This window comes from Lepidochelys olivacea (assembly GCF_965140295.1).
Source record: "Lepidochelys olivacea isolate rLepOli2 genome assembly, chromosome: 16".
Lineage (NCBI taxonomy): Eukaryota > Metazoa > Chordata > Testudines > Cheloniidae > Lepidochelys > Lepidochelys olivacea.
In genome coordinates, this window is record NC_140426.1 from 16178314 (window position 1) to 16193453 (window position 15140).

Here is a 15140-nt window from a genome sequence, read left to right on the forward strand (position 1 = left end):
TGCTCCTCCCCCTCCCCCAAAGAGCCTCCTGCATGCCGCAAAACAGCTGATCACCGCAGACGGGCAGCATGGGGAGGGAGGGGGAGGCGCTGATCGGCGGGGCCCACCAGTGGGCAGGAGGTGCTGCAGGAGGGAGGGGGGCTGCTGCTGCATTTTTTCCCTGTGTGCGCTCCAGCCCTGGAGCGCCCACGGAGGTGGTGCCTATGGGTTTCACTCACATAGTAGTTGTTAGGTCATTTAGTGCCCTGGATGAGGTACACGACACCACATGTTGTGATAGGCATGTGCAGGACCCATGGATCAGACTCCTCCTCAAAGGACACTGGACAACACCACTTTCAAAAGACGAGCCTGGGAGCTGAAATTCATAATTTTGCAAGAGGCTAAAAATCATGGTCTTAATAAAGACACTGGATTTATGGCTTATTACAACAATCTGTAACCCACTAACCCCCCTTTTTGTCCTGTGACTACAGGGGTGACTTCCCCTTGATGGTCCCTTGGAACACGCGCTAACTACTTATGCTAAACTATCTGTCCCACCTTGTATTTAGCTGCCTTTCCCAGACCTGAAGAAGAGCTGTGTGTGGCTTGAAAGCTTGTCTCTCTCACTAACAGAAGTTGATCCAATAACAGAGATTACCTCACCCACCTTGTCTTTTAATGTTGAGTTTAAATATTTATAAGAGTGAAACTTGAGTGAGGACAATTAATATTCTAAGTGTCGGAGGCACATGGCGCTCCCCATGGGCCACGAGAACCAACAGAGTTTTTTAGCAGCCTGAGCACTAATTACACCCCTCTCCCTCCCCCCTCTCCCCCCCCGAGGGTAAAAGCAAAGCCCAGAAAGCTTTACAAGAGAGGGTTTTTTCAGTGGTTTAGGAATCCTCTAAATTATGGACAGACAAACTCAACGGGGTCAAATTCCTTTCTGGGGTAACTCCAGCAATTGCACCTGGGATAAATTTGGCCTGTTTTATCTAATCCAAAATCCACTTGGAAATGTAAACTCATGTTCTGCTTGGGAGAGACATCAAAATAAAGAGCTGGAGAGGGAGAGGAAGAGGGGAGGAGGGAAGAAATTCTAATGAATAAATAATTACAAGCAAGGGGTGGGTACAAGATAGACTCTCCTACCACCTTGGTTTCAGGTCAAGGGGCTCTTCTCATCCAAATACACTGCACAGGCTTTGCTTCAGCTAGGAAAAAGCTTCTTTTCACTTTTAAATAGAATTTCCTTTGGAAAAGCCATTCCAGGGAAGAAAGGGATTGCAAATTCACACCAATTTGTGGAACCCTGTAACCAGAGAGAGTCATAAAAACTGCACTGGGAGTGTCCATCCTTGAAAGTTTGACTCTTCTGTAAAGACTGTGGAACTGAGAAATTGTAATGGGTGGAGGGAACATCAGCCATCCCAGTCCTGGGTTCTCTCCTAGACCCAAGGGTGATCTGAATAAAGTCAGCTTGGGATACTTGCAGTAATGAATAACTTTCCCTAAGTGCTTTGAGAGCCTTGGAGGAAGAGCTTTGCAAAAAGGACCTAGAATTTCAGTTTCTAAGAGCCACAAGGGCAGAATATTGGTATGGAGACAGATGTTTGCTCCAGAATAATCCCCACCTGATTTGCTTCTGTATCTAACGTCTGTTTCATTCTTCAGCCCTTGAGGGACAGACATCATTCTCCTCTTGTCATTGAATGCTCAGATAGTGGGTTTTTCCTGTGCTACAAAGCTCGGATCCAGATCTGGACTTCAGGACATGTTCCTCTCTGGGTTTTTGACTCAATCCATTGCCAATCCTAGAGATCAAGTGTACAGACTGGAGCGAAATTCCCATATAATGTTCAGAGTGGGTAGGGAAGGGGTCTAGATCCAGGGTTTTGCCCTGGACTCATCTCAAAACGTATTCAGTTTAAAAGCTAGAGGCAGGAATTTTAATCTCATTTAAAAGTGATTTGCACAAACTGCCTGCCTTCACTGAGCAGCATAAAACCATCCAGACCCTTACTATTGGCCTCAGCCGATTGTTTCCGAGAAGCTGGTGAAAGGAGCCAACTGCCTGACAACTTAAAACCAAATGAATCAAATAGAGAGGTGCTCTTCCACTAAAGCATTGCAGCGTCAGCGTCTAAGGCTTGCCCTGGGCTGTGCCGGAGTCTCAAACTATTTTCCTTTCCCTTGCTCCTCTCCCCTGCAGCACCGTGCCATCCTACAGCTCAAGCGGCACCGCAACGCCTGCCCAGGGGGTGAACATGGCAAACAGTATTGCCAGCTTACGCCTCAAAGCCAAAGAGTTCAGCATGCATCAGAACCAGGTGCCAACTGTGAACTGACTGCCATCCCCAGAACCGGGACAAAATACCAATGTGCCTGCCCTCGGCGGGAGAGCAGCTTCCCCATCACAAGAGGCCAGATTGCCGCTCCTGTCCCAGTCTAAACCCAAACCCTAGTGACTCTCAACCAATGCCGAGTGCATCACCAGCATCCCCTTCTCCTGGTCCCTTTTGACAGAAGAGCAAGTCACAATCCTCTTTGGAAAGTGGTGTGTAATTGTAGCCACAGACGGAGTGAACTTGGTAAGAAAGTTGCTTTCCCCACACACTCTATAATAAAATATACGTATATATATATATATACACACACACACACGTGTCAAGGATAAACAGAGTTGCCAAGTTAACATGAATATGATTCCGAACAGGGAAGAATCTTGGACTACAGGATTTGACCAATTTGAATATCTCAGCTGGACAGCCAAAGAGCAACTGAGTATCCTCCTAGGCTGGGGACCCTGGTCTTCGTTGGGAGGATCACTACATTGTATTATGTCAGTTATATCATCCCTTTTTCTTTGGTTGTCACTCAAACTTGACTGGTCAGCTGTTGCGTTTGTAGCCGACTCACATTATACGACAGCATTTCCAAGGCTGACAAATTTGCTCATATATTTTTATGTCACCAGACTGCAATGCTTGAGAGAGAAAGACTTTTGCAAGCGGGACTGCCCACCCCTGCTGTATATATTCATTACCCTAACCCTGCATTGTGCTTTGTACATTTAGAAGTAGCCAGCTGCCCATGCCAATGTAAGATATATGCTACCAACTTTTTTTTTTTAACCATTAGTTAAAGGCAAAGATGATGGTTTGAGTGCCCAGGAGAACTCACTCCAGCTAGCTGATGGGACTTTGCAGCTGTCCAAAAGTTAATATTTGCTCTGCACTTTGTGGTTAAGTCAATGAATTCACAAGCAAGTCTGAAGGGGCTTGGGTCATTGAACTGTCCTGGGGGAAAAGAAAGTCTGTGGGCTTTAGCTGAGTGTATCATTGTCCAAGCTCTATGCAAATGGCCAGGCAGGCTGTCTCCTTCGGAAACACTGCCTCTCTTATGGAACTGCGTCCCCTGGATGTGGTTGATGGCCTGGGCTTGTAAATTAGATGCCTTCCGCAGCAAGTGGCTGGCTTTCCCCATCACCCCACCTCTTAGCAATCTCTTCCCTGCTGAACAGCTGAAAATCAAAAGCAGGGCTTTCAGTTACAATGCAAGATGTGAACAAGGAGAACCTCAGCTGGAGGCCTCAGGGGTCTTGTTCAGCCAGGGCCTTCTCTGAGCTTTTTATGGTGGGGCTTTAATGAATGGGACTAGAGTAGGGGGCTGGACAGACAGCTCCCCTTAATGTAAGCACAAGTACAGGTATAGCATGGGCAGTACAGGTTTCCCTTGGTCCTGCTACACCACTGAGCCTCAACCCTGCTCTCCTGGGGCTCCCAGCCAAGGAGGAGAAGGGAGCTCAGTTTCCAGGCTCCATTCAACCCTGGCTCTCTGCAGAGCCTGTGAACAATAGGAGCGAATAGGGGCAGGCGTGGTGCTGGTTTTATGGTGTGGACAAAGTATCCACTGCAAACTGGGCTGAAACTGTGCCTTAGAAGTAAAAGGGATCCTCTCCTGGTCCCAATCCCCCAGCCCATTCAGTCTCCCTCTCTTTAAGGCCTTTGTCACCTTCCCTCGCAGTAGTCACAGATGCTGACCAGGCTCCAGGACAAAGGCACCTGTGGAGTTTCTGAGGGGATGGCCTAGGTCGTCCATAAAGATAACCTACTTCCTCCCCCACTGACTGCTTCCCTTGGGAGCAGCCTTTTCTGGAATGGGTCTTTGGCTGCAGCCTGATATGGTAGCTGGCAGCAGGACTCGTGCACGGGACCATCTGCTTCAAAAGACACAAGTCTCTAGAGACTGAGCTAAGGGCAAGTCCCCCCGAGCTAGGCAGCAGCAGGGTTTGTATCGGCTGTAGCCATGATAGGAGCAGATCCTACTTTCCACCCAGTAGAGCGAAGCAATGCTCTAGCCACTGGGGGACCCTTCGCTGCGGCTATCAAGGTCCGGGAAGACCCAGGCCTCTGGGCGGCACCAGCAGGGCCACACCTGGCCTGGGGAGTCCAGTGTGGAGGATCCTGCCCGACGTACCTTCCCAGCTGCTTCCTGACAGATGAAAGATGTTTCCAAAATCAAGGTGGTGACACCTTGTGCGTGTTTAGCTTAACCGGACTAGGGAGTGCAAACTTCTTAAAGAAACCAGCACAGCCAATCCCGAGATCATGGTCAGGCAATAGCACCCACCCCCTTAGAACAGTGCCCGGGCCCGAGATGTTCACAGCCCTGCTTGCTATGGATGTGAATCACAGCACTAGGGGACAGCTCTGAAGCTGTTGCCCTGGCCGCTCCAGCCCCCACCCCCACGCTGGTGATTCTGTACTTAAATCCCAACACTCAATTCTTGTGCTATGGTACCTGAGCCCCTCACCGTCTCGACTCCATTTACCCTTCCGACACCCCTGGGAGCTAGGGAAGTGCTATCCTCTCCATTGAAATGATGGGAGCAGAGATACGGGAGGGGGATGGCTTCGGGGGTACCAGTGTAGTTAAAGCAGGAGCTTTTTTGTGCGTAGACAAGCCGGTCACGCAGGAAGTCTGCAGCACAGCAGTGAAGTGAATCTTGGTCCCCTAAGTCTTCAGGCTGGCACCCCAACCCCTGAACCACCCTCTTTTAAAAAGCAATTCCAGATTTTCCAAACTGGCCAGCATTTTGGGCCCTGAACGCTTTGAAAGTATGGCCCCCGCTGATAGACAATCTGGTCCTGATCTCCTAGGAAAAAATTTGTCTCCATGAGACCAAATATACTTGTCAGATCAGGTACCCCACCGATTACCCCCCTCCCACACACACACACATTGCTGTGACATAGGGGACCTTATCTTAAGGGAAGCCTCTTGGCCAGCAAGCACCTGCCAGCATCCTGTTTAACGCAGCATCTTGAAGGTCATCTAACGAGTGCGCAGTTTCAAACGCTCGGCGAGAGATCATTTCAAGCACACAGAGAACGGTCGTGACACTTCATGCAAAACCGGTGGCACGGAGCATCAAAGCAGGGTTAAGGCTCATTAGCATGAGCCAAAAGTGCAGAAAACCTTTCCCCGGGAAGGAGCGCGAGCGCGGGCAGAAGGGCCCGAGGCAGGAAACGGAGCCCATGGCCTTGAGCCGAGCTCTGGCTGCACCGATTTCACTTTAACACCGGGGGCCACTAGCACAGCACCAAAGGGCCCGGGATAACCACGCAGGGCAGAAATGTTCTATTTCCCCCAGCAAGAAAAGCCACCAAACAGCGAATTCCACATTTCCAGCCCCGGTGTTTGTTTGGTGCAAAATAAAGATCTCCGAGCAGCGCGTGATGGAGGTAGCCTTTGAAAGCCAAGACATGCAGCCATGGGTTCACTGAAGATAGAACTCCCACCATGAGAAACTTTGCTTGGGGGGTGGGAAGAGGGAAAATCTTGGAGCTTTTATTCCCATGGAAAACGTGGGGCTCTTTCCTGTTGTATAAGACGAAACCGCAGAGATATAAATGTCACTCCCTTTTTGAGAGCATTCATGAAAATAAACTGGTTTAATAGTTTGCAGATGCTGTTTCTCTAAAGGTTAAAAAAAAGGAATAAATATTTCTTTGCACAATCTCGATTAGAAAACATTTGCTCTTAATTTTACAGCTATCTTGGCAGCCTCCTCCAAATTTGTCAGCTGACATTAAAGCATTACCGAGACAAGATACAAATTGCCCCAGTGGAGTGATATCAGGAACTAGGGATTGTCCTAATCTAAGCTTGCTCTCTTCCTTTTAATTTGTACATTTCAATTACTTGTAACAGGATCTGGGTGGGGGTGGGGGGGTTGTTTGGGTTTTGTTTTGTTTTTTTGCATGTCTGTGTAGGGTTTGGGGGGTTGGTTTGGTTTTTAGGGGGGTCCTTTTTGGGGAGGGGAGTAATTTTTGTAAAAACAACTCATGAAATAACTGAGAAATAAATATTTTACTGAGTAGTTTAGCGTCTAGCTGTATGAATGAGGATTCAGCCTTTCCCTCCTCTGTCACAGCCGATTCTGGGACAATGCCCGACCCACAGCAGGATTGGAGGCTGTACTGCATTGGAAGATGGCCGGGCAGGGCACTTTGGACTTCTCAGGCCAGGAAGAGTAATGAGATGAAGAACACAAATAGGGCCATTTAGCATCACCCTCTTCCTATTGAGCCGGCGCTCATCTGTTCAAGCCCCACCAAGGGTTTATTTGACTATTGCACCATTATTGTCGAATGCTCTCATAGTTCGGGCCGGTTGAGAATCTCTCCGTGTTTTACAAAAGCGGGGTGTATTAGTATCTCCAGCTAAGAAGTGGGGAAACAGAGGCTCAAAACAGCAAGTCTGATGCAGCAAGGCTGCAGATCTCGCAAGCCCTGCTCTAACCGCTAGATGCGTTGGATTCCTAGTAGGGAATGGTTCCCCTTCCACAGGTGCTTGGTTAATTCCATGCTAGTGCTGCCCCTGGGTCTTTTCCCCAGGGTGCGTGATTCAGGCTGGGGACTGACCCTCTGTGTCCCCTCTCAGCCTGGCCTCCAATCCCTTACTGAGTGTGTCAGTTCGGAGGCCTCTGCCACAGTACTGGGGAGATGTCTACATTGCATTGAGGAACGAACCTCCCTGTTGATACCCCAGACATGCGCTGGCGGGCCTTCCACCAGTGCGCTCAAAACAGCCGTGTAGGCATCACAGCCCGAGCCACAGCGGGAAAGCAACGTCTGCGTGGCTATTTTTAGTGCACTTGCGTGACATCCCCCCAAGGCTGCAGACGCCAGCTGGAAGGCTTGCTCCACCTCCCAGATGCAGTGTAGACATACTCTGAATGTCTGGTAGGCCCCCCTGTAATAACCAGGCATCGCCGAGCCACGTTTCAAAGGAACGGAAGCATATTGCAGAGACTGGGAGCTGCCCGTGGCCTCCACTAACGCACCACGGTCTCAGCTACAGTCGAGTGGGCATGAAAGGAGCCGCAACCGGCCTGCCAATTAGTTTATTGGAATTCTTCAAGCCAGAAGGCTTTCAAGGCCTGGCACAGCGGATGTCCAGAGGGGATGGAAACTTACATCCAGGGGCGCAGAAGTGAAGGGCCCAGCATGGCAGGGCTATGCCTAAGCCTAGTGATTTCATTACATTTCATGGGGCAGGAAGTGCTGGTTGGTGGTTGAAGGCCCTGAGTCTTGTCAGAGGGTATAGGATTGGTTCACTGCAGGCAAAGTCATGGCTGCCTTAATACTACGTGAAGGGGGAAACGCCCATAACTATCCCCCATACGGTTATGACTCCTCTCCCCTTGCAAGGGCAACAGCCTCTCACCCCAGCCCTCGGTCTGCCTCAGGAGCTCCTCTTCGGGAGGTCACAACCGCACTGTGTTCACACGGTTCTAACACGCAGGGAGCTGCTCGATGTCTGGCTTCACGCTGCTCCATTGTGCGGGTCCTGGAGACGCAGACCTGACACTTGCTTTCGCATCACCCCCCCTTTCCCATTTTTTGAGCTATGCCCTGCAGCAGAGAAGGACTCAAGCCACAATTCTCAGGGCCAGATTTTGACTATCCCAGTGCTGGGGGCAGTTTGGATGCAGCGTGGCTGGACTGGGACCATCTCTATACATGAGGAGGAAACAAGTTTAAAAATCTCTCTTTCCCCTCATGCATTTCGCACCTGGCCATAAAGCTCCTACAGCAGCCGCATGGCTCAGGGAGTCAGTAACAGGCTGTGGAGCCTTTTTTCTCTTTACTGCTAAATCACCAGTTCAAATCCTGGCTCCGTCAGGGACTGGGAGAGAGGTTTTGAATAGATGGTGGATACGCCCGGGGCTCAGTGGATGAATGTCCATGTTACAACTCCACGCACACAGAACTGGAACTAGCTGGCGATCACCAGCCGGCAGCTCCTGGAGTCTCCTCTCACAGTGACCGTCCATGCTCAGCTGCGGGGAACGTTGGAGGGAGTCGCCTGGTTCTGCTGGAGCGGCTCGGGAAACAGCCATTCGCTCTCGGAGCGAACAGCGTCCGCGTGCTGCACAGCTTCACGAGTGGGGCGCAGTATCCGTCAAACGTCCCCAGGTAGCTCCAGGGAGGCCGCTGCTGCTGCTCTGCTGAGGTGAAGATTCTGGAATGGCCGCACGGGAGCATCAAGTCTGGGTCATATCAACCTCTTCTCAAGTCCTCTCTGGAGAAGCCTGTGCACTGAGGAAAACTTTAGAACAGGAGAGCCAAAGGCCAGGGCCTTTGCACCTTCCAACGGTAAGATATAACCTAGTTGGCAGGGCAGGGGGACTAGAGAGCGCGCACCCCCCCCCCCCCACAGGGTGTGGGGTGGAATCTGATGCGGGAAGCGAGCTACGTCTACTGCCACATTCCACTCCTAATAACCCAGGTTATACTGTAGCCTGAATTATAAAACTCTGTCCACCATCCCCTGACTCGTGGGTTTGCAGCATTGCTTGACGACTCGTCTCCATGAGCTAAGAGGTATGTTGTCTAAAGCAGTCCCTGCCCCATGCCCAGTTTGGCTCTTCCCCAAGGAAGCCAGAGGGTGGCTCATTTGCAGAATCATCCACAGCACTTCATCCCTCTCGGCCTGGAGGAGGCAGAGCCTGCCAGATGCTGCCAAACACCCTCTGTGCCAATTTCCGTTACCGGTTACGCACGTATGTACAGATACAGCAGCTGCAGGACAACCTGAATGGCCATGTGTCAGTCAGATCCAACCTTCAATTAACTCACTGGCTATTTCTGCTAAGAGTCTGTGTTGCTTCATTTCTGGGAAACTTTCTGAGAGCACAAACAAGACAATCCCTGCCCAAAGAGCTTGCAATCTAAGCGCAAGACAAGAGACAGACAGGTAGAAACAGACGAGGGGTGTGTGTGTGAGGGGGAGGCTCAAAGAAAGAATGAGACAATTATCAGTCAGCATGACAGGCAGCAGTCTCAGAACACTGGCTGCCTTGTCAAGTTTTTTATAAGTTTCACAGAACCACTTAGTTACTAATCCCTACGTTTAAGGCCAGAAGGACCTGACTTGCCTAACACAAGGCACAGAATTTTGCCCATTAACTCCTGCATCAGGTCCAATAACTTGTGGCTGGATGAGAGCATTGTTTAGAAAGACATCCAGTCTAGACGTGAAGAGATGGAGAATCCAGCACACTCCTGCACAGACTGTTCCAGCAGGTCACTACTTTCACTGTTAAAAATTTGCACCTTATTTCCAGTTCAAATGTTTCTAGTTTCAGCTTTCGGGCATTGAGTCTGGGGATGCCTTTGTCTGCTAGATGCTACATGGATATTTCTCTAGCAGTGGAATTTTAGTCTGACTGACGGTGACACCTCGCCCACCAGCGCTGACCAAACATTTTCTAGTGAAATACTTTTTTTCTGACTTTTTTTTTTTTTGATAAAACAAAACTTTTCCCACAAAGTGCCGGCTTTCCCTGGACATGGCTTACTTTAATTAGAAAATGGAATTTTTTCAGGTGAAAATTTAAAGGCTTTCTTTTGTTTGTTTCTGACCAAAAACTGAATTTTGGATATGTAACCGGGGTCCTCGTGGGGAGCCAGCTGTGGTCACTCAATTAGGGTGAACTGCAAAGAATGGGGCAGACAATCCCCATAAAGCTGGTGGATATTCCAATACCTAGATTCACCAAGTCAGCATAAAACAGCTTCTTTATTACCTTACTGGTTACTCAGAAGTTCAAACAACACAGTTCCCTTGAAGTGATCCAGCCTCAGGCCTCCATCCAGATACCCACATCAAATATGATGAAAATTTCTGTAAATCTTATTTCATCATATAAAAGAAAAGGTTCTACCAATCCCAAAGAACCAGACACGTCACCTCCCAGGTTAGCAAATGTTTCAGATCTTACCCAAAGACATGCTACAGCCAATTCTTATTCACTCAAATCAAAAGGTTTATTTATAAAAAAGAAAGAAAGAAAGGTGAGAGTTAAAATTGGTTAAAGGAATCAATTACATGCAGTCATGGCAAAGTTCTTGGTTCATGCTTGTAGCAGTGATGGAATAAACGGCTGGCTTAAGTCAAGTCTCTGAAGTACATCCACAACTGGGATGGGTCATTCAGTCCATTGTTCAGAGCTTCAGTTTGTAGCAAAGTTACTCCAGAGGTAAGAAGCAGGACTGAAGACAAAATGGAGAAGATGCAGCTGTCTTTTATAGTCTTTTGCCATGCGGCCTGTGCTTCCTTTGTTTCAAACACAAGCTGCCCAGCACATGGCTTGGAAGCCTTAGAGTTCTCGCCATAGGCATGTCCCTGTCTGCCTTGCTGAGTCATACAGTGCATCTGCCTTCTCTCAATGGGTCAGTTGTATAGCTGAGGGTCCTTAATGGGCCATCAAGCAGGCTAGGCAGTGCTGATGCCAAACTCTCTGGGGGTGTCACCCAGAAGCATAGTCCAAGTTTGAAATACAGACATACATACATACCTATAACTCATAATACAAAGGTGATACAAACATATAAACAAGATTATCAAATCTGGGAAATTATGACATTTTTGCAGATACCTTACATGGCATATCTGGCTGATTATTTCATAGGCGTTATCCCAGGAGCCAACATTTGAAATCCAGGTATAGAGCCAACACTTATAACTTTAAATACAAAAATGATACATGCATACAGATAGCGCAATCATAACCCACCAATCATAACCTTTTTATAGACATCTTACTCAACAACCTTTGTACAATATTGGTTGCAACAATGATCTATCTGGTCATATTTCAATCAGATAACATCACAGAGGGGGGGTTTTCAGTTTGACCTGCTGACAAGCAGAAATCTTCCACCAAAAGTTTGGCTGAAATGAAAGTTTTGTTTTCATCAAAATTTTCTCAGAGGGAATCAACACATCCCAGTTTCCAATCAGCACGGAACAACAGGGCTGATAGTCTAGCTCAGTGTTTCTCAGATGTGGCCACCGTGGCTGCATGCAGCCATCAGGGGCTTTTCTTGCAGCCACAGCCTCCTGAGTGGTGATCGGGGGGGAGGGCAGCAATGCAGTGGTCGCTCCCCCGGGGCTGCTAGCAGGGGCTGGGTCCTCCCCCCCTCTGGAGCCAGCCGGTATGAGTTCCCCATCTTCCTGAGGGCAGTGGGGCTCAGGTTTCCGGCTTCAACCCTGGGGTGGTGGGTGACAGGCTCCAGCCACACGGCAGCAGACTCCGACCATGGGGCTTCAGGCTCTGGGCTTTGGCTGTGCAGTGGCAGGCTCCATCCCCCAGCCACAGGGCTCACCACCTCTCTTATCACCCCTGGCTCCCGCTGCCTCCTCCGGCCCCTCACCCATCCAGCCCATGACCCTGGGCCCCCACTGCCTCCCGACTCACCTCCCCATCCAAGGCTTAACTTGTCCCCCAGCTTGCCAGGGCTGAGTATGTCTGTTGTGAAAAGTGATATTTTTATGTTTGTTAATATCACTTTTCACTGCCTCCTAGGTAGCTAACAAACCTTCTGCTGTGAAGAGTGATATTAACAAACATACAAATATCACTTTTCACAGAAGCAGACTTATGAGCTAGCAAGTCTAAAAAGAAAACACAACAAGAAAAAGACAAGAACATACAAAGCACCTTATTTGTGTTTCTATTCGGTTTAGTTCCAATGAAGACACAGAGCCAAGTGTACGCTATTTTTATTATTCAGTCTGCGAAAAACCCCTACAGACATAAATTACTATGATTTGGACATTGCGTGTGCGTGTCTGGCTGACACCACAGGGGGGTGCTGTACCATCACACAGAGTAAGCCATCACTAAGGGGTGAGAGTTAACATAGATACGGCAGGGTCCTTGTGAGAAGAAAGGGAAGACACTGAATTCCCATTGATTCCTTCTGGAACAGTCTCCCTACCACAAGGTTACAGTTTCGTGTATCAATGGCTATATTTTGGTTACATTGCTGGGTTGGATTTTCTTCCTCACCTGGTACCTATTCTAGAGCCCTGCAAGGGATTGTTGTTTTTTTTTAACTCCACTCTCATCCCTCTCCGCAATACCCACTCGGGCATTGTTTCTTGCATTTTTATCCCGTTCCCGACCACAAAAACCTGAGACCCAACAAATCCCACAAGAGAGAAAGATTCCCCCACGCTACTAGAAAAACCCCAAAACAGTCCGTTAATATATGGATATAACGATATATTATGGATATAAATGGAATTCAGACACAATTAATACCACGAAAGAAATAAAACAAATCTTGCTTAAATCATGTAGAAAAACACTTTAACTCCAGTTATAATAGATGTCAAATCTCTTTCTGTCCCTTGCTTAAGCAGAAGTATTAAAACCTTTATTTAAAAAGCTATGGTGCCGTCCCACAGATTACTGCACTCTGGTTTTTTTCTTTTCTGGCAGCAGGTTCTGCGATACCCACGGGAGCCCAGTCCCACTGCAGGGCTCTGAGCTGCTCCACCCCTGCATTGGCATTTCCACATTCATCTAGGCAAGGGAATGATCACTGCACTAGACAAAAAACGCCTCAGCGGAAACAAACCCTGTTCTGCCCATGCCAGCACAGCTCCCCTTTTACACTCAACGATCTCAGAGCTAGACTCTAAAGCAAACAGGCAGGTGTTTCTGTGTGGTCACTCCTTATTTGAGGTCAAATTTCCAAGATCTCCTTACATTTACTGACAGAGTAAGAACGGTCTACCAGTAATAATAATGCTATGCCTAGGGAATTTGTGTGTGTGACAAAGAGTACTTGACCTTGAAGGGGTCAGGGAGTGGGGGGAAAATTTTTCTTTGCTTTAGCTCATAGTAGAATTTAATTCCTTATGAACCTTCCCCCATGTCTTTCGTTACACCCTCCCCCATCCCCCTTCCTTCCCTGAGGTTTGTTTAAGGAGTCTGCTCTAGTGGAGGAAGCAGCAAAGCTACCCATCAGAGTCCTACACCTTCATCTTGCCCCACCGATATGACTCTCCCTTCAGCGCATGAAGAGAGACCTAGATCTTTCTCTCTCCTTTACACCTGTTAAATCGTTACAGCTCCCACCCCGTGTTTCCTATACCCTGGATGCTCGCCAGTCCGGCCTTCTAGCAACCTACGCCCCAACTTCCCCTGGTCGATCCAGGTGTGAAGTGGCAGGAGTTTATACTTATTCCCTGCACAGGGGCATGGTGTACACCTCTGTTTTTAACTATAGCCCCACTTTCCACAGTTCATTCCTAACGGTGGTCTGGCTTTAGGCCAAGGGGTGTATTTTAGGTATGGCATTGTGAAGGGACCACAGCTCAGTCCATCTTCCCTGCCCTAGCCCAGCCCCACCCCAACCCCCTTATTAAAGCCTGCTGTGGAAGAGTCATGCCTAAACCATGGAAGGGAGAGTACAAATATACATGTTCCCTTTGCACTGGGCCAATCCAGGGGGTCCTTAGGATGCTGTTTGCATCTAGATGGGGTAGAGGACATGGGCAGTGCCATGACTGGCCACAAGCAAGGGCAGCCAGGAGGAAAACAAGAGCTCTGCCTGTTGGTGGAGTGCTTCAGTCAAACAGGTACTGTCTTGGGACAGGTCCAGATAAACCCAAACTCAGCATTGCCAACCCCAAGTCTTTAAAAAAAAAAAAAAGAAGTGGGAGTCAGCACCCCCCAAACCCATGATATTTAAAAATCATAATACAAACCTGTTGGGTTTTTTTTAAATTTATTTGCCTTGTGCCCCACCCCCCACCCCCGGGGCCAAGTTTTTACAGTTCACTTTTCCAAGTTTCTCTCTGTAACCCTCATGCCAGGAAATGAACTGTTTGTTTTTTAAAGAAAGCCAAGATTCCTGGAGTCATGTCATCATGATTCCAGGAAAGAGGACTTTATCAGGGACAAACATCACAAGACTCTCAGTGAAAGTCAAGAGCTAGCAGCTCTGCAAACTGGATTTTTCTACCTACCCCCTTCCTCCCCAAAATAGATCCTAGTACCTACTCCCCCCTCTCCCCAAAAGCAACAATGGGTCAGGTCAAGGTCCCATTTTATCCAGCTCTTCCCCTCACGTACACACACACACACACACACACACACTTTAAAGGCAGAGGCAGGGTTGAAGAGAACAGGAATCAGATAAATGGGTTCAGAGACAGGGCAAAACCCAGGATGGTTTAGAACCTCCCCACCTCCCCCACTTTCTAAAAAAAAAAAAGCAGGGGTGGAATAAATACTTTAGCTCATCTTCACTTACAAGGAGGTAACTCCTAACCACAAAATTCAGACTGAACCAGGGAGGCCTGTTGCCACCCCAACCCCCCCATTCAGCGAGTGGGAGCAATCATCCCCTACCTGAACCTCTCTGGCCTTCCAGGCTGCCAACACACCATCTCCAGCTCAGCAAGGGACATAATGGCACATGCAGCAGGGTTCCAGATCCTGCTCCAATTTGCCCTTCTTGGTCACCTAATATTATTTCCTAGGGTAACATCATCATGCACTTGGTGGGAATGACCCATCCTCAGGAGCAAGAGAAAACTGAACAGGAGAGGGACTCACCAGCTTGGAAGGAAGGCAGGAGATGCAGCCACTCATCAAACATGGCTGCTTTAGGGCTGCAGCTCCTTGGCTCTGCCAAATTTAAAGGGCCAGCTCCAGCAAGGCATGGTGGGAAGAGAGCTCCTTTAAGAAGGCAACCTTGTACCAAGGAAAAGTTAGGAGGGGCCAAGAGGTCACCCAGGAAAGTGCTGATTCTGCAATGCATGCATCACCTCCATGTGTTACA

The 15140-nt window shown here is 48.6% G+C and overlaps 1 protein-coding gene across 1 annotated transcript in view; it reads left to right on the forward strand.

Moving 5' to 3' along the window:
- The window catches only part of PRRX2 (paired related homeobox 2), a 69257-nt gene extending 63050 nt beyond the window's left edge, over positions 1 to 6207 (forward strand). The window contains exon 4 of the mRNA XM_084649692.1: positions 2198 to 6207. Coding sequence (XP_084505818.1) covers positions 2198 to 2333 — 136 coding nt within the window. The 3' untranslated portion in view covers positions 2334 to 6207. The remainder of the gene's footprint in view (positions 1 to 2197) is intronic.
- The last annotated feature ends 8933 nt before the right edge of the window (positions 6208 to 15140 follow it).